This window comes from Solea solea, chromosome 6, assembly GCF_958295425.1.
Source record: "Solea solea chromosome 6, fSolSol10.1, whole genome shotgun sequence".
NCBI lineage: Eukaryota > Metazoa > Chordata > Actinopteri > Pleuronectiformes > Soleidae > Solea > Solea solea.
Genome location: NC_081139.1, coordinates 30,451,359 through 30,472,244, shown reverse-complemented (window position 1 = coordinate 30,472,244; position 20,886 = coordinate 30,451,359). Strand labels below are relative to the sequence as shown.

General features: G+C 40.2%; 2 protein-coding genes across 2 annotated transcripts in view; one reads left to right on the top strand and one right to left on the bottom strand.

The window, feature by feature from the left end:
- Window positions 1–20,886, top strand: part of LOC131460189 (NACHT, LRR and PYD domains-containing protein 12-like) — a 468,988-nt gene that overhangs the window by 95,251 nt on the left and 352,851 nt on the right. Inside the window, exons 8-9 of the mRNA XM_058630462.1 lie at window positions 5,228–5,401; window positions 5,684–5,857. Coding sequence (XP_058486445.1) covers window positions 5,228–5,401; window positions 5,684–5,857 — 348 coding nt within the window. The remainder of the gene's footprint in view (window positions 1–5,227; window positions 5,402–5,683; window positions 5,858–20,886) is intronic.
- LOC131460196 (protein EFR3 homolog B-like) lies at window positions 13,111–15,196 on the bottom strand. Its single transcript, XM_058630482.1, has one exon. The coding sequence runs from the start codon at window positions 14,979–14,981 to the stop codon at window positions 13,773–13,775; it is 1,209 nt and encodes a 402-aa protein (XP_058486465.1). The 5' UTR covers window positions 14,982–15,196; the 3' UTR covers window positions 13,111–13,772.

The window sequence follows — 20,886 nt, the reverse complement described above, 5'->3', positions numbered from 1 at the left end:
GAGCCAATCATTTTCATATTTTTAGGGACTGTCAGGTAATAAGATCTTACTGGGTAGAGATCCACAAACATATTAAAAATGTATTTAATGTAAATATTCCGTTTAAATGTGAAACTGTGTTTTTGGGCGATCTGTTGTTGGAAACATGGAACAACAGAGACAAAAAATTGCTGGCTATACTGTTGGCAGCCAGTAAGAAATCCGTTAGGAGGAAATGGTTAAAAGTAGAACCACCCACCATTGATGATTGGATTGAAATTGTCTATGGGATTTATATTATGGAGAAGATCTCCTTTTCTCTCAAAGTTGAAAAAGACCACATTTTATAAGATGTGGTCCAAATGGACTGAGTATGTGAAACCAATCAGATCTGATTTCATTTGACTGTATTTGTGCTTTGTGTGAAATTGACCTTTTTTTTAAGTGATGTTTTGTTTCTTTGAGATGGTGCGCTCCCCAGTTTTGTTTTGTGAGTTTATTGTTCTCAACTAGATAAGTAGTGGTCCGTAAAAGTAAATTCCAGAAGGGCAATATGGACAAAATCATCAGGATTTCTGCATCCATCCTTTCCTTTGACCTTGAATGACTACAGCTGTATTTATTGTATGTGATGGAAACCTGCCTTTCTAAATAAAAAGATAATTTCAAAAAAAGAAAAGCCAAATAGGAAAATAAATAATATTCCATCCCTAAATATAAATGGTACCATCAGCACAGACCACAATAATATTGCAAGTTACGTCACCTCCTTTTATAGCAAATGATATACATGTGAATTGAATCACTTCAAGAGCAGTGCATTTATGGAGCATATAAGAAAGTTTACTCCTCTGATTTCTGGACATTTCAAAGACAGCTGTGACAGAGAGCTCTCATCCTCAGAAATGACTGAAGCAATATGAACTCAATGAATTTAAGAAAATCACCTGGAAGTGATGGTCTCTCAGTAGAATTTGATTTATGCTTTTGGGCTTTAATTAAGGACCATCTACTGCTCATGTTTAAAGAATGTATTGATAGAAAGGACATGACGACAACCATGAAACAAGGTCTGATAACCCTTATTCCTAAACCTGAAACAAATCCTTTAATAATGGAAAATTGGAGGCCCATTTCTCTTTGAAATATAGACTATAAAATGATCTCACAGGTCTATGCTAAACGTTTGAAGAAAGATCTAGAAGAGATAATAAGCGAAAACCAAAATGCTTTTATGGCCAAACGTCACATTAGCTCTAATGTCAGGTTAGTATTAGATTGAATTGACTATTGGAACCACATAAAGTCACATGCACTACTTGTATTCCTCGACTTTTATAAGGCATTTGATTCAATTGAACATTCTTTCATGATACAGGCCCTGCACATTTTTGGTTTTGGGGATCATTTTATTAATACTATAATAATGTTTTATAAAGATATAAACAGCTCTGTCATTTTATATCCCAGCATTTCCAAAAGGTTTCCAATTTCAAGAGGTGTACGCCAAGGATGTCCTATTTCTTGTTTTTTATTTTTGATTGTGGCTGAAGTTTTGTTGTTAAATATCTCACATAGCCCCGATATTCATGGTTTGACCATCTTTAACAGAGAGATCAAAATGACACAGCTAGCCCATGATACACTATTGTTTCTAAGGGATAAAGGGCAAATACAAAGTGCATTACGTGCAACTGGTGCATTTTCAGAAGCTTCGGGTCTTAAACTTAATCTCAACAAAAGTCAACTTTTATGTTTCTATGAGACTGAAGAGAAACTTATGTTTGATATTCCTGTCAAACAGTGTGTTAAATATCTTGGTGTTCACATTTCCAAGGACATGACTCTCAGACAACAGCTACATGTTCTTCCCAAAATGAAGAAAACTAAGACAATTTTGAATTGATGGCTTCAGAGAGACCTTTCAATCTTTGCTAGAGTGTTATTGTCCAAAGCTGAAGGTGTATCAAGATTAGTTTATCCTGCTTTGTCACTTTTTGTTAGTGATATGTTCTGCACAGAAATCAATCATTTATGTATTACATTTGTGTGGAAACATAGGAGACATTGCCTCAAAAAAGAAATTCTCACTTTAGAGAGAGCAGAAGGAGGATTGGGCGTCTTAGATTTGATCCGTTTGAATTGCACCTTTAAGATCAAATGGCTTCAGAAATGTTTGGAATGTCCGGAATCGCTATGGAATTTTATACCATAATATCTTTGAAAATGGAAGCGGCTTCAAATTTCTATTGGGATGTAACTAGTCCGTTTCTAAATTGCCACTAAAAGTCTGAAAATGTCATCAACAGGCTTTATTGTCTTGGAAAGTGTGTTATGTTCACAACTTTTCACCACATAAAACTCTTATTTGGAATAACAGTGATATTACTGTTAACAAGAAAAGTCTATATAAGGAGGCCTGGATTGAAAGGGGTATTATCTATGTTTCTGCTTTGTTTGATAATAAAGGTCATCTTTATAGTTATGAACCATTTCTAAGAACAAAATCTTTTCCTATCATTTATAAAGAGTTGATTTCTGTAATGCCAGCTATTCCCACAGGCATAATTGAATGAATGAAATGTCACCTTGGCCATCAAAATATTGATCCTCAAGTGCCTTCTCTACTTATTGGTGGGATACCATTAACAGATGTAAAGTGTACAAACAAACATATAAGGAAAGAGATTCAAAACTAGAACAAGATTTCACCCAAAAGCAAATCTTTCTGGAATTCACAATTTGATCATATAAAGTGGCGCAAAGCATGGTTATGCCCCTTTCAGTTTTGTGTTTGGAATAAAATCAGAGAAGTTCATTTCAGAATCTTACATCATATTTACCCGTGTAACACAATCATTTCCAAATGTGTTGACATTGATGCTAAAGTGCAAAACTGAGCCAGAAACGACTTTACATCTGTTTTATCACTGCCCCTTTTCTTTTGTTTTGTGGAGAGACGTAGAGAAGTTTATTCAGAACAGGACTGGTCATGTCATAGCAATTGCCCCAAAGGATATTGGCACTGAATTGAATTGTAGCAACAGATCTTTAAATCACATGGCAAATCTCATTCTTGCAATTGGCAAATTCAATATTCATAACTTCAAGAACTAGGTTCACATACTGACTGATCGGGGACTGAGACTGAGTGGCACTTGGCTGATGTACACTGTTAAGGTTGGCCACAATGCTATCACCAATCTTTTTAACCAAATCTGTTATCACAACACTGAGAGCATCAACAGAAACTAATTGTGGAGGTGTAGGGTCTGATTGAGCAGTCAGTGTGGAGCTGGCAGAGGGGGTTAATGGAGGCTCAATAACTGACTGATCAACTGTGTTGTTCATAACACTGGGGAACACTGGCCTACCCCTACCATAACACAGTGAAGAAATCTGTTGGCCCCTCCCCACCCCAAAGGTGACATCACGTCCACGACCAGCCATAGCATGAACCATAAAACTGTCACTCTCCGACATCATGAACACAAAGTAACCTTGCACTGTAAACTGCACAATGTGCTGCAATACAACAGTTAAATGACAGGAGCACAAAAAAAAAAATCTCAATTTTTACAATATTGACTTCTACACGTTTCCCATGTATAGGGTTGGTCTATTTGGACACCTTTACCCAAAGCACACACACAAAAAAGTAGATAGTTTTCTGTATACTATACAAGATACTATACACAATATGAACACAAGGTATTCACATTATTAGCGTCACTTAGTTTAAATTCCTCTTCAATGTCCAGCGTTCCACACTTAGACAATAACTAGTTACGTACAGTCATTAGCACGGAGCAATGACGAAACGCGAGTGAATCTTTTAGCACTCAATTGTCCGACACACCTTGAACGCACCTCGGGCGACTGCAGTCTCACACACCCACAGAGCGAGAGGAGGAGAGACGAGGCAGGTGAACGCCGCTGCTCCCCGGGGATCAGACGAGCGCCGATCGGTGATGCAACGGGTCGAACGGCACCAAGTGTAACGGTGTAGTTTTGCGGTCTGCGTTGTGAAGAATTCGCCGTACGCTGGATATCTTTTAGAGGAAGTCTCCGTTTATTTCTGACACAAAGCAAGTGAAAGAAAACTCCCATCAGCATGTGGAACACAGGGAAACGTGCCCTCTATAAAATAAACATGTACAGCTTGTCAAATTTAGCATGATAATCTCCATATGAGCATAATGACAATGCTAAACAATACAGAAATCACACAAGCGCACATCACGTACCTCTCCCACAACATGCAGCAGCAGAAGGGGAGAGGTGAGGGCAGACACACCCTTAAATACTGGGTGGGCACCCCAAAAGTGAACGTGGGGGACAGCAGACAATCATGAAGGTTCCACATGACAACTTAACCTGCCGTGTCAGGGTCAAATACACAAATAAAAACTTAAAACATACATTTTGTGTCATTATAAATAAAATAGACATCAGGTGTTCAATAAATTGCAGTACCTTAAAAAAGAAATACTGTAGTAACTGACCCTGTTACACACACACACACACACACACAGTAGTTGACTAAAGCAGTGGTTCTCGCGGACAGTCTCCTGGGGGGGTTGGATTATTATAACAAACAAATAAATCATCCTCATGGCGACTTTTTGGTACCAGGTACTATTTTTAGTACCTGCTCCTGCGAGGTTCCAAGCACTAAGCAGGTACTATGCGATGATTGGTCAGACTGCCGGCCGCTGACTGGCCAGAGTCCCGTCACAGGGACTGGTGTAAAGTCACTAGTCACTGTGTGTGTGTGTGTGTGTGTGTGTGTCGCGTATAAAACAAAGTCACCGCAGCTTCACTCAGCCGTGCAGTGATGACTCCGCCCACATTAAGTAGGTACTTTAATTGTAGTTGAAATGCAAGAATTACCCCAAGAATTGAGGATCTTTGAAGGCAAAGCAGGCTCAGGTCTCACATGAACATCGCCTGCAAGCTTCTGTAAAAAATGCAGATGATATTCCTACTATTAGACCTCGTAATAATAACAATAATAAAGCATACATTCATATCAAAGGTCTGGTGCCAATTCACAATTATACCAATAATCTATATAATTTCTATCTATCTATCTATCATCCATCTATCTATCTATCCATCCATCCATCCATCCAAGGGGTGGTGTAGTGGGGGTGGCCCCAACTGCAATGAACCAGCTTTGGGGGGCCCAGCTGGCAAAAGGTTGAGAACCCCTGGTCTAAAGTCTCATGTTTTATTCTTTATTCAGGTTGGAGGGCTGCAGATTGACAGAGATCAGCTGTTCTTCTCTGGTCTCAGCTCTGAAGTCCAACCCCTCACACCTGAGAGACCTGGACCTGAGTATGAACCAGCTGGAGGATTCAGGAGTGAAGCTGCTGTGTTCTGGACTGGAGAGTCCACATTGTAGACTGGAGACTCTGAGGTGAGTTCACTGACTGAAGCTGCTGTTGTTTTTTTAAACTTTCATTTCATTTACATTAAACTCATTTTATTCACTGATGAATAAAATAAACTCCTTAAACACACACACACACACACACGCACACAGACACAGTCACACACACACACACACACAGTCACTCACACGCACACACACACACACACACACACACACACACAGTCACACACACACAGACACACACATACACACACACACACACACACACACATTGTTCTAAAGTCTCATGTTTTATTCTTTATTCAGGTTGTGGGGCTGCAGTTTGACAGAGATCAGCTGTTCTTCTCTGGTCTCAGCTCTGAAGTCCAACCCCTCACACCTGAGAGACCTGGACCTGAGTGTGAACCAGCTGCAGGATTCAGGAGTGAAGCCTCTGTGTGATCTTCAGAAGAGTCCAGACTACAGACTGGAGACTCTGGAGTGAGTAGAGTGTTGTTCTAATCACAGTCAGACAAACATCAGTGTTTCCTCAGTGAAGCTGTGACAGCACAATAGTGACAGACTTCATGATTGGACACAAAGACACAGAGAGACAACAGACGAGCCACGAGCTGCTGCTACTCACAGACTAGAGCTGAGCGCCTCACATGATGAGCGTCCATCAGCTGTTTGTAGTTTGACTTCATCACAGATTATAGATCCACTGTATCATACACTGTAAAAACAGCAGCACATCTTGTTTGGTTAGAAAACGTCAAAGTAGCCACTTTGAGACTGGAACGTCATTTTCCTTCAAACTCTGACAAAAGCATGAAGAAATGAGCAAAATATCAAGAAATGATCTTTATCACAAGCAAAGAAATGAAAGTGAGTCTTCTCTGACTTTAAGAATTGACACCTTGGCAAGGGAGAACCCAAAAGCACGACAACGAGGCAGGAAAACGCAGATTACTAAGTCCAAAAGCAGGAAATCAGTCACAAACAGGCAAACACATCAGAACAAGAAGACTAACTAGAAATGCTGGAGCAAAAAACCAACACAAGACCATCTGAAAATGGGCTGCTATATAATCACTGAGGGACTAATGAGCCAATGGAAAACCAGGTGAGGGAAATGAGTTGATTGCATGGAAGAAAGATGACAGGAGAACTAGTGACAAGACATGGAAACAAATGAAAAAGACATGAAACAAACTAAGAGTTAGTGTAAGTACGTAAGTACAGAGAGAGTGAATTTGACCTTTGTGTTTTAAACACAGCAGTAGTGAAGCAGGAGCAGCAGGGATTTCATTCAAACTGTTGTTTGTTACTGTTTATTAAAGCTTACATGAAGTTGTCATTCTCTTCTTTTAAGACAATGTTAGAGTTAGTTTTCTTCACTTTTTCGGTCAAAAATGAGGACAATTTCCCAGAAAGTAGACTTCATTGACCTTTTTTTAAAAGTCTTCCACAAACACCTTCAAGTGTAAACCACATAAAACCACGAGAAAGTCATTTACATTCACATTATATCAAATAACATGAAGAGGCTGCAGACACAGACATGATAGTGACTCTGCTGTAAACATGAACACTGGAGTGACAAAGCCAGCCCCTTTCTGTTGGACCTCAGGTTAAAGCTCCGCCTCCAAGACTCTGTAACATGAGTCAAAATCAAAGTTCTCTCTGGTTTAAGGTTTATAGACAAATTCTGCATGAACAGAATATAAACACAACTTTTTCCTGAAGAAATATGCAAATGAGTGACTTGAGTATCGTCACCATGTGTGTGTGTGTGTGTGTGTGTGTGTGTGTGTGAGGCAACATGAAACAGTGGCAACAACAATTCAATCAAAAAACCAAATGTCCCTGAAATATATCTACTAACAAATACTTTCCATCAAAGTACACAGAGTACGCATTTATAGACTAGACGGGATGTACCCAAAAAGTGAATGTAAGGAGCATTTATGGGTACAAGTTGGGAACCGGCCTACTTTACATATTTCAAGGGTGCTGAATCCAAAAAAAACGGTACCCGAGCGAAATTTTGAGTTTTTGACCTTCTAATTTGCATATCAAAATGGCCGCCAAACTGCCTATCTTGCTCAGTCGTTGGACCATTTTCCCCAAGTTTTTTTGTAAGTAGGCAATCAAAGATGATGAATTAAGTGTCTAGATCTATAGTCTGGGGTCAGAGCAAGGATATAGTGGAGGCTCAGTGCCTTTTTTATGTATATATATATGCAAAATACCAACTTTTAAGGTGAAATTAAGCATTATTTGTGTCATTTTTTAAGGCCGACATAAATATTCAGTCAATATCACTCTTAAATGTTCCCAGTGTATATATGATATGTGATGTATTCCATATTACATAATAACTAAGAAAAACACCATTGCAAGTTGTCTGAGAATTCATTTTTTTATGCAAACAAAGCATAATGCTCTTAATTCAAACATCGAAAAACCCAAGTGAATAGGGAAAAAAAAAACATGAAACTTCCCTTGAACAGTTCTACAGATCACATCTTGTTTCTGTATATTTTCTTTCATGTTTCTAGCTGAATTGCTTTGCTTTCATCTGTCTTCTTCTGTAAGTTCCATAGGTCACTTGTTTTGGTAAATTGTTTTTATACCTTTCTAGTTTGCTTGTGTGCCATTTGTCTTTGGAATTTCATTTTGATTAGTATTTCTTTCTGCATTCCTTTTCCACGTTCTTTGGTTACCCATTGCCTTGGTATGCTTGAGGACTACAACTCCACATTTAAACAAGGACATTGGTCATCACTCTGACATGTACACATTGCAGTGCATAACAGCCCCGATTTTCGGCATTTGCACCGGCGTGTTGTGCATTGTTTTTTACAGGCACACCTGTTTTTTTCAGGTATTGGGTTCTGTGACATAAGAATGGGCTGTAGTCCTGAATCACCATCTTTCCATCCCATGTCCAAGGGTGAAGGAAGCTCAGGTGTGGCATAGTGAGCATTTCTCCAAACCATTGCCTGGTAGTGTACTCTCAGCAGATGGAAGTGGAGCGCATCGCTTGTAGGCGGCATTGCTTCTGGTTTACCTGTCCTGGAGAAAAGTATATGCCTTGCTGCATCAACAGAGTCTGTTTTATGCACATAATATATTCTGCAGACAAAAGCCTCTGAAGATCTTTGAGTCTCCTCCGTGAGATCACCAATTCCGAGGTTGCTGAGCAATTGATGGTGTATTTTCCAGACTTTCCATGATGTACTTTTGGTGTGACTTGCAATGTATGATGTGGTATCACAACCAGTTAGTGCATGAAATGCTACAAGGCTTGGTGCTGAATCCTTTGGCAGTTTGTTAAAAACAGCATCAATTGGTATATATTGTGGCTTCCTTGTGGTACCAGACAACAGCCAGAGTTTTTTACATGCTACGTGTGGGAAATGGGAAACGAGAATCACAAGTACATCAGTGTCTCTAGATGACACGACTACTGTGTCTGACTGGCAGTGCACTGCATGTAATACCAATCGGGTATCTGCCTCTTCGTGTGTGGCTCTCAGATGAGTCAGGTTGGTTGTTGCTTTTGATGACCTAACCTCCGTCTCTTCGTCTCTGAACCCACCAGCAACTACTATCTCTTTATCATCCGGTGCCTGAGCACATAGTTCTTCAGAGAGTAGATTGGCAAGATCAGCTTTGTTGTCAGGGAGGGAAAGGAAATTGGTCCAGTTTTTTGGAAGAGGCACATCACAACCCTCAACAAGTCGTCTGATTGGTTGAGCTGCTTTTGTGCGTCGTGTCCTGGTAGCACCCTTGATGGTCTCTTCTCTGTATCTGTCAAACACAACGTCTATCCTTTTATAGTAACATCCTGCTTTCAACACTGCTCTGACAAATGTGTCGGCCAGATCCCCAAATGTTACTGCTTTGTCTGGCTTTCCAAGGGCAACCACAAGTGCCTGTCCATCTATGATGAGACAAGATGACATGTCGGGAAGTTCAATAGCCTCAGGACAGACTATGTCTTCAGTTAACTTATTTACTAATACAGACTTGTTTCCAGTGCGAAGTGTCCCATTCATTTCAGCAAGGGATATGGGAACTGGCAGAAGCTCGTGTTTTAGGACAGCTGGTAAGTCAACTGGACGACCTGCCTCATAGGCCGTAACAAGGCGTTTGAGAATGTTTCGGTCAGCCTTTATGACAGTTCTGTTGTCTTTGATTTTAGGATTTTTGGCCACTTCATACAGAGATGCAAATGTTTTAGCTTTGCTCTTATGTAGGGTTGCATGGATTGGGACCTCTGGTTTATCTTTGTCCTCAGGAACAATCATCCTTTTCTCAATGAATGAATTCACTTTTTCTTGTCCTAGGTCTTTGGCAGAAAGTAATGAGCTTTGGATAGCCTCTGTGGCAACGTCTTTCGTGGCGAGATTTTGCAATGAGCCTGAGGAGACTGAATCAAACACCTTGAACCCTTTGAAGACTAAAACCAATGCCATTTCGTCTCTGTTGTCTCTCTTTTCACGGGAGGTTCAGAGGCACAAGTCACAAAGCAGGAAACTTACCAAAGCGTGTGAAACTGTTACGATCCTCTTTGCTGTTAATTCACCTCAGGCAAAGGGTCCTCAGCGATGGGACTGACCATGCTATGTACTGATCTAAATATTCAACTTGGTACGTTTCATGGTGGTCTCTTTTTGAATATTTTTCCCTATTCACCTGGGTTTTTCCCGTCTTAGAATTTAGAGAACAAATGCTTAATTTGCAAAAAAAAAACAAAAAAAAAAACGATGACTTCTCAGACAACTTGCAATGGATTTTTTTCTTTGTTATCATATAATATGGTGTACATCATATGTCATATCAACAGGGAAAATTTCAGAGTAACTTTTATTTAATATTTATGTCGGCCTTAAAAAATGACACAAATAATGCTTAATTTCACCTTAAAAGTTGGTATTTTGCATATATATATACATAAAAAAGGCACTGAGCCTCCACTATATCCTTGTTTGACCCTTGACTATCGATCTAGAAACTTAATTTCCTCATCTTGATTGCCTACTTACAAAAAAAACTAGGAGGAAATGGTCCAATAACTGTGCAAGATGGGCAATTTGGCGGCCATTTTAATATGCAAATTAGAAGGTCAAAACCTCAAAATTTCACCCGGGTACCGGTTTTTTTGGACTCAGCACCCTTGAAATATGTAAGGTAGGCCGGTTCCCGACTTGTACCCATAAATGCTCCTTACTTCTTATAAAAGGCCTTTTTTCTGAAATCCGTCTAGACTATATAGATGCACTATATGGACAAAAGTATTTGAATTGACGTGTTTCAATGGGGCTTTGGACTCTCGGCCTCTTCTCTCAGTGAAGGACAATCTGAAGTTCAGCAGACGCAGACATTTCTACTCCAACATGACTGTGTCCCAGTGGACAAAGCAACCACTATAAAGACATGAGCCCTGACCTTTAACCCCACCCAGCACCTTTGGGATGAACTGGAACAGAGATTAAGAGCCAGACCTTGTGGTCCAGCATCAGTGTGTGACCTCATCAATGCTCGACACAATGAATGGACACTAATTGTCACAGAAACACTTCAAAGTGTTGAGCAAAGTCTTCCAAGAAGAGTTGAAGCTGTTAAAGCTGCAAAACTCCATATGAAAATACTGTCAATGTATTTGAATACTTCATAATAGTCCAAATACTTCTGTTGATTTGTTTTCACACAACTCCAAACAACCAGTGTTTGGTGAATGAGTGAATGTGAGCTGTTGTGAATGTGTGATGTTGTTATTCCACATCTGAGCTGCATCACTGACTCTGACTCTGACTCTCTGTCGTCTTCTCTCAACAGGTGGAAGTCATGAATGTGTGTGTGAGTGTGTGTGTGAGTGTGTGTGTGTGTGTGTGTGTGTGTGAGTGTGTGAGTGTGTGCGTGCATGTGTGTGTGTGTGTGCGTGTGTGTGTGTGTGTGAGAGTGTCCGTGTGTGCGTGTGTGTGTGTGTGTGCGTGCATGTGTGTGTGTGTGTGCGTGTGTGTGTGTGTGAGAGTGTCCGTGTGTGCGTGTGTGAGTGCGTGTGACGCTGCTTCAACAGATCTGTGACAGAACTCCAACGATGATGGTGTGATTTTTCAGTCCTAACGTCCTGAACCTGTGACGAGCTGTTTCAACATTTAACATAATGTGTCTTTTATCCAAGAGTATTCATCTACAATTTTAATAATATCCATAACCTTTATTACATGATGTATAATTACATATCTAACAGTTTAACCCTGACCAGTCAACATGTGTTTCCTTTTCATTTGCATCAGTTCAATGTATCTATGTTGTCTACTGATGAGTTTTAAAAAATGCTTTTTAAATATTTGACAGAATAATTGATTAAAGATTCAAAAACTCTGAACTCCAGCACATGAGAGCTAATGAAAATAATGCCTGGTTCACAGTATGTGGAGCTAAAGAGAGTGTCCTAAAACACCATCAAGTCCTAAAACGCCAGCAAGTCCTAAAACACCAGCAAGTCCTAAAACACCAGCAGGTCCTAAAACACCAGCAAGTCCTAAAACACCAGTAAGTCCTAAAACGCCATCAAGTCCTAAAACACCAGCAGGTCCTAAAACACCAGCAAGTCCTAAAACGCCAGCAAGTCCTAAAACGCCAGCAAGTCCTAACACGCCAGCAAGTCCTAACACGCCAGCAAGTCCTAAGACGCAAGCAAGTCCTAAGACGCCAGCAAGTCCTAAAATGCCAGCAAGTCCTAAAACACCAGCAGGTCCTAAAACACCAGCAAGTCCTAAAACACCAGCAAGTCCTAAAACACCAGCAAGTCCTAAAACGCCATCAAGTCCTAAGACGCCAGCAAGTCCTAAAACGCCATCAAGTCCTAAAACACCAGCAAGTCCTAAAACACCAGCAAGTCCTAAAACACCAGCAAGTCCTAAAACGCCATCAAGTCCAAAGACGCCAGCAAGTCCTAAGACGCCAGCAAGTCCTAAAACACCAGCAAGTCCCAAAACACTGGTATGTCTGTCTGCTTATTCTGTTTGTGTGTTTCCACCGGCTTTACTCGCCTCGCCTCGCCTCGCCACGGCACGGTTTAAGTAGCGTTTCCACTAGCCTAGTACCTGGTTAGACGAGGTTCCAAGCGTGCTTAAAAGCAGGTACTAGGCGATGATTGGTCAGACTGCCGGCCGCTGAGTCCCGTCACAGGAAGAGACCTCCCACACACAAATCAAGCCGAACAGCTCCGAACTGTAGATCACTTGAAACTACTTAACAATCCTAACAACATGGGTTAATCTCCAACAACTACAGAAGTGTGGTGTGAAGTCACAAGACACTAGTGTGTGTGTGTGTGTGTGTGTGTCGTGTATAAAACAAAGTCACTGCAGTTTCACTCAGCCGTGCAGTGATGACTCACATGTTTGCTTCAGAGACTCTGTCTGAACTTTCAGTGGATTTTTCTGCACTCTTTGTCCAGTCCCACGTTGATCCCGCGCCTGTGTTTCTTACGTATATTTGAGGATCTCCGTTCCTGTGTCCCGCGTTGTTTTTCCTTTGTGAGAATAAAGACTGTTTCTTACCACCGTACTGCATCTGGGTCCAGTCCTGTTCGTGACATGGTGCTCCAATTTGGTTATTAATTGATTATTTAATCAGTTTTGGACAATTGAATACTTTATTTCCAATAATTGAATGAAACTTAATAATTAAATCATTATTTAAAAAACAAACAAACAAAAAACATATTGTGTAAATTGTGTGTATATACAGTACATGTATACAGACAGAGAGATAGGTGGCTGTGGGTGGTTTTGTTCAGGATGGCCTGAAGTTCTGCCCGCTGAGTGAAATAATTGTCATTTCAGATGACTAAGTTAAAAAAATGTTTTAAAGTGGCCTGGATACAACATTTGTTATTGCTGAATATCTCTTGTAAATGATGTGGTTAACAACTTTACAGCCATTAAAGTGTGTACAATACTTATTCAACACCTCAGTTGACTTTCTGGTTTAGTACAAAAACAGGTCAGGAAGTGTCATGTCATAGATGGGTACAGATGATCTTTGACTTTGGCCATGACTTGATAACGTGGTTCCAGCAGGACTGGGTGGAGGTCTAATTGTAATCTCTAAGATTTGATTTAGTCTCCTATACATGGACCACAATGTGCAGCTATTTCCTTAAAGGGGGCCTTCTGAAACTTCTCCATCACTCGTCTCCTCCACTCCCTGTCCTGCTCCTCCATATCCACACTGCCCACAATGACATTTTTCAAGGCTTTGAATGTGATCTCCTCTGTCACTCTCCTCTCTTCTTTCTCTGGACTATTTCTAGACTGTAACTCCACCTGTGAGACAGTTTCACCAATGGATCATCATCTGTGTACTGAGGAATGAAAGGTAAAGAAAGTCTCTATGTGTTATAACCACCACCCCCAAGGACTTCAGAGATTTTTGACTGGAGAAATAAAACATCCCCTTCCACATTCTCCAGTGAGGCAGGCAGCTTGGGGTTGTTCGTGAAGACACCCTCGGGTAAAAGGTGAGGGCTATTTACCTGCCTGACCTTAATAACCTCGTGTATATACTTGCAAAAGGCTGGAATAGTGGTGAGCTGGCAAATAAGGTTGAAGTAAGCGGCAGTCAGGGAATGAATAGCACAGCGATTGTAAATAGGCAGATCCTCGTCAGTTGACAGTGCCAGGTCCTGCAATGCAACTGTCAGGCGAACGAGGTCCAGAACCACCTCTGGATTTGCCAGCTCCACACTCAAAATGGCAAACAAAGCAAAAAGGTTCTCGTAATGCTGCCTACCATTGCTCTGCTCCTTGCACACCAAGTAGATGTGTTGGCAAAGCTGCTGGCCGTGACCTTTCATGAATAAGTTATCTTGTCTGGAACACTTGACCACTTTGATCTTGAGCACAGATATGTCCAGGATGCTGCTCATGCTGAGGAGCTTGGACCTGTTGTCATGCCAATCCATGAGACTAATAAGTGTTTTGCCATAGGCAGCTCGTCTCAGAAGCTCCCGAAAGCAGCACTCTGTCAACTCCACCAAGCCACTCTTTTCTTTCTCTGACATCCGCAGCAGCGAAGGGGAGTGGTCCTGTGTGCATTCTCTACTCTGCAGGTTGAAAAGTAGAGAGGGGACAATCTTGTCCATGAGCTCAGGGTCCCAGATATTGGCCTGTAGGTCGTCATTCCCCGTCATCCTCACCTTGATACCTGCCATGCGAATCTTGAAGCAGATATCGGGGTCCTCGTTGCTAGAGTGGCACATGTCACTGAAACGTGACACAAAAAAATGGTAACAGCGGTGGTAGGAGGGGTTGTCCTCTTGTATGTTGGCAAACTTCACAAACAAATTGGTTCCTAGGATCTGTAGGTTAGGTTTGTCCGACTCTAGCACCTCACGCACCATCTTCAGGAAACTCTTCACAAACAGGTTGATGCTCTGAGAGCGACAGGCCATCAGCAGCTGGTCCAGCGCTTCCATTGCTATGCACACATACCTGTATCTTTGTCGAGCCACATCCTGTGACATTCTCTTAGACAGGTAAGCGCCAATACAGTCAAGCTCTTCTGGAACCAACAAGGCATAGAATGTCAGCTTCTCCATGTTGGCTTTTACTAGCCCATTCTTTTGGTTTGCTGGAAAGATGTTGTCTACCAATCGCTTGTACAGGACTGAGTGCTCCACAACAATCACCGATCAAGAAAGATATGATTCTTTCCAGTGACATGGTTGTGAAATTCGTTCTTTTTTAAGTAAGACTAGAAGAGAGAGGAGTAATGCAACCGTGTGAGTTCCAACTGATGTGGAGCACTAGAGGTTATCTTGTAATGTAAGAACTCCTTCCAGGTGACATGGAACACTAGAGAAGTCTTTGAAGAGGAGCTTTGATGCTGGCACATAATAAACATGATGGATGTTACTTTGACATGCAGATGGTCTCTGCCAGTTTGGACTTCCCGGGACAATTAAAATGCTTTTTTCATGTAGTATATTCAAAGGACAACAGGCTGACCTGGGGCGCTCAGGTTTTTCCCTATAATCAGTTTTTAATATTGAGAAGAATTGTCATCTTGCCATTAAGGCAATTTTCTTTAAGGTGTTTTGAATGCAACAAAGAAGGACGAGAAGATGAGACTGTGAACTTTGAACAGTGATTGCGAACTTCAGAACTTTGAACAGTGGAGGGCAGCATTACACCTCTCAGTGTACAGTCTGCTGGAAATGATTAGAGCAAGAAGTCTTTGATCTTCTGAAAGCAACATAATAAAGAAGAGCTTTCCTACTAAAATGGGAATTACATGTTTTTTCCACCTGGTTCCTGTTTATAAATGTTGGTGTGTTTTTGGCATGAAATGAACTGTATTATTATGGGGAAGGAACACCATATTTCTGTATCTGTAATATTTGTTAGCTAATTAGTGTTAAATACTTTCCAGATATAATAACTATAATTAACTGTCAGGAGCAACACAAGGTGAAGGGTCTTGCCCTTAACCCACAAACCCACAACCTTTGAGTTGAAAGGAGGGTCAAACTCTGTGCTGCTGTTTTTGATAAAAGGGCCCAGTTGCATGATGGTCATTTTTCCTCAGTAAGTTTACTCTATGATGACTGTATTTGCACTTTAGAGAGGAGAGGTCAAAGGGGAAGTGATCAAAACCATGATCCATGGCAGAGGAGCTGTTCAGTGTCACTGTCACTGTGCTGAAATCATTCTGGTCACTTTTTCAACAATCTATAAATGTGTCAGTGTCACACGTCATGATCCAATGACACACAGAATAATGTGTGTAATGTGTGTTTTTGGTTTCAGAACAGCTGACGGGTAAACAAAGAGCACAGCCGCCATTTTAATCCAGTTGAGCAGAAATATGAACACATGATATTTATGTGAAGGAGTCAATAAATCAACACAAATACATTTTATATTATTTTAGAAGTTCCGCGCTGAAACTTCTCTGTAGTGGGTTCGCTGTACACCAAAACAACAGTAGCTCCAATGTCCAGGTTCCGAGAGTCGAGCAGACAATCTCTTAGACACGCAAAACTACACACTTAACTTATTATCTTTATACAATTTCACACTCACGTCGTCGTCGCTCGCTCTCTCTGTCAAGTTTACCCCAAAAACCACACACTCTTCACTCTCTCACCTCCGGTCTGAACCTGTCAATCACACCTTAATCAAATCAGTGACCAGGATCACGCTTCTTCTCAATCAGAACTTCCTCTCTCCCCATGAGTTTCTTCAAAATGAAATGAAATATTTAAACATGAACATTTATGTCATTTATTACACCATACTCTTTTATCAACCTATTTAACCTTTATGAACTACTCCTTTTACATTTTTAATACACTTTTAATAACATTTTAACCAAATATGAACTTTTATAACCCATGAATTATTCATTATTTATTTTAGTAAGGATTCTTAACCAGGTTACACTGAAATGAGATGCATGTGTGAATCAAATGACATTTCCTGGTCAAAAGTAACTCCAAGGTTCCTCACAGTGGACACAACTGGAAGCCATGGTGATGTCATCTAAAGTGACAATGTGATCAGAAAGTTTTTCTCTGTGGTGTTTAGGGCCGAGTATAAAAGTTTAAAAGTAGAAAGTTACAGGTCATCCAGGACTTAAAGGCGACATAGACTGGAAGCTCCAATTAACGCTGCGTTTGTGTGTGTGTATCTGCGTCATTAACTCGTTTATGAAACCCTAAAGTTTCAGAACAACAGTTCAGCCACTGCTGAGAAAATAGTGTTGTATTGTTTTCCTGGGCTCTGCGAAGCGGAAGTTAATATATGTAAGTAGACCTCCATAACTAACATATATGTGACCATGAAAACAAGTTAATATATGTAAGTAGACCTCCATAACTAACATATATGTGACCATGAAAACAAGTTAATATATGTAAGTAGACCTCCATAACTAACATATATGTGACCATGAAAACAAGTTAATATATGTAAGTAGACCTCCATAACTAACATATACGTGACCGTGAAAACAAGTTAATATATGTAAGTAGACCTCCATAACTAACATATACGTGACCGTGAAAACAAGTTAATATATGTAAGTAGACCTCCATAACTAACATATATGTGTGACCGTGAAAACAAGTTAATATATGTAAGTAGACCTCCATAACTAACATATATGTGACCGTGAAAACAAGTTAATATATGTAAGTAGACCTCCATAACTAACATATATGTGACCGTGAAAACAAGTTAATATATGTAAGTAGACCTCCATAACTAACATATATGTGTGACCGTGAAAACAAGTTAATATATGTAAGTAGACCTCCATAACGAACATATATGTGACCGTGAAAACAAGTTAATATATGTAAGTAGACCTCCATAACTAACATATACGTGACCATGAAAACAAGTTGATATATGTAAGTTGACCTCCATAACTAACATATACGTGACCATGAAGACAAGTTAATATATGTAAGTAGACCTCCATAACTAACATATATGTGACCATGAAAACAAGTTAATATATGTAAGTAGACCTCCATAACTAACATATATGTGACCATGAAAACAAGTTGATATATGTAAGTTGACCTCCATAACTAACATATATGTGACCATGAAAACAAGTTAATATATGTAAGTAGACCTCCATAACTAACATATATGTGACCATGAAAACAAGTTAATATATGTAAGTAGACCTCCATAACTAACATATATGTGACCGTGAAAACAAGTTAATATATGTAAGTAGACCTCCATAACTAACATATATGTGACCGTGAAAACAAGTTAATATATGTAAGTAGACCTCCATAACTAACATATATGTGACCGTGAAAACAAGTTAATATATGTAAGTAGACCTCCATAACTAACATATATGTGACCGTGAAAACAAGTTAATATATGTAAGTAGACCTCCATAACTAACATATACGTGACCGTGAAAACAAGTTAATATATTTAAGTAGACCTCCATAACTAACATATACGTGACCGTGAAAACAAGTTAATATATTTAAGTAGACCTCCATAACTAACATATACGTGACCGTGAAAACAAGTTAATATATGTAAGTAGACCTCCATAACTAACATATACGTGACCGTGAAAACAAGTTAATATATGTAAGTAGACCTCCATAACTAACATATACGTGACCGTGAAAACAAGTTAATATATGTAAGTAGACCTCCATAACTAACATATACGTGACCATGAAAACAAGTTAATATATGTAAGTAGACCTCCATAACTAACATATACGTGACCATGAAAACAAGTTAATATATGTAAGTAGACCTCCATAACTAACATATACGTGACCATGAAAACAAGTTAATTTATGTAAGTAGACCTCCATAACTAACATATACGTGACCATGAAAACAAGTTAATATATGTAAGTAGACCTCCATAACTAACATATATGTGACCATGAAAACAAGTTAATATATGTAAGTAGACCTCCATAACTAACATATACGTGACCATGAAAACAAGTTAATATATGTAAGTAGACCTCCATAACTAACATATATGTGACCATGAAAACAAGTTAATATATGTAAGTAGACCTCCATAACTAACATATATGTGACCATGAAAACAAGTTAATATATGTAAGTAGACCTCCATAACTAACATATACGTGACCATGAAAACAAGTTAATATATGTAAGTAGACCTCCATAACTAACATATATGTGTTATACAAGCATTCGATGTCGCCTTTAATGTCTCTGAGACATTCCTGGAGTTGAACAACCTGATTTATTTCATTCGGCCTCATTAATAAGAGCAGAATGGGAGGGTGGGGCTATGCCCCTGTGTAGTCAAAGGTGTGTGTGGTGGGAAGGGGTCAGTCACTGTCTGTGGGATAGTAGGTGCAGGGAGAATGGGGCTGTGATCGGGCTTGTGGGCGTGTCTGCGTGTAGTGGTTGTGTTGCACACTTGAGCAAAAAAGGAATACTCTCAGGCGTGCATGAGTTTCAAATCCTTTACTGTAAAACACAGAAACACAAGCACATCAGCACTATCACATCGCGACATGCAGGCTGGCTGGGGGGTCCTCAAATTGATAAACACTACGTTGCACTTCACTTAAAGGACCCTTTAGCTGCCTTAGAGTGCCTGTGAGCGTTTCACTCATTATATCCACATTTTAACCTACTGAAAATGTTAGCTCGTCTTGTGCACAAATGTCCATAAACAAATAAATAAATAAAAATAATGACAACAAAGAAATTAGAATATAGTACACACTTAAGAAGAACTAAGAATGGGGGGGGTGTCCGCTTATATTGCCCACATTATTATGAGTCCCACACTCTCCCCTCCAACATGAATGTCGTCCCGACATTCCATATTTCCCAGAGTAATGGTCTTCAACTGGTGTGTTATAGCAGCAGATTATGGAGTCAGTCTGTCAAGATACACCCTGTACCGGAACAGTTCTTTTCATGACGTATCTCCCTCTTTATGTCAGAAATCAGCAACAGACGCCACTGGCCAGGTGATATCTGTAGTGCTGTCCCGCAACTTATGCGGACTATATATCTCGGACTGAAAGGTGTTGACCTTATCACTACTCAATAACACATTTTCAGATCCACATGGACTATGCATTACACATCTACTGCATGTGTCAGTGACTCTGGTACTCTACTTACTGACCAATACAAACAAATGTACTATGCTTAATACATTTCACATTTTTACTGGAATACTATCATGAACACTAACTGAAAAAACCATACATTTTACAAGTGACTACGAACTTGTCCCTCTTACTTTTAGCTGCCAACCTCATTTTTGTATGTGTATGACTGATGGTTGACCTAACGTGTCATAGGTTAGTTTTTTTGGAGGGTATCTTTGTCGAAAAGGATATTGTCTCGGTGGCGATGACGACTGTGGCACCAGATCCCTCTCGTCTGCTTCATCAGATGATGACACCCGCTCAGCATTTACCTCGTCTGCGTCATCAGAAGACTCATCTTGCTCCACCACTGCCTGGCCATTATCCTCCACTTCTGGATCCAATCTTACTCTAACCTCATCTGGACAATCGCCTTCCTCACTTCCTTGACTCAGTTCCCTTCGAGCTGCTTGTGGGTGAAATTCCTCAGCTTCAGACAGCTCTGCTGGTTGTGTACTCATGAATCTCCAGTTACTCTCATCTTCTGAACTGCTGTCAGGCTCCCTTTCCTTCTGTTTTGCCCGACTTTTCCTCACTCTGTCACTGTTTTGCTTCCTCTGTTCAATTTTCTTCTCCTCCTGTTTCTCTCTTTCCACAGGCAGGAAGTCACAGGGCAGCAGCAGGTTCCTATGGAGTGTTCTAGGCTTTCCTTGGCCTTTCTCTGGTTTTACTACGTAGACAGGACTGTCATTGTGCTTCCTCTCCATCACAATGTAGACTTGTTCCTCCCAATAAGACCGAAACTTCCCAGGTCCACCTCTGAAGTTCCGCACAAGTACTCTGCACCCTGGTTGTAGTT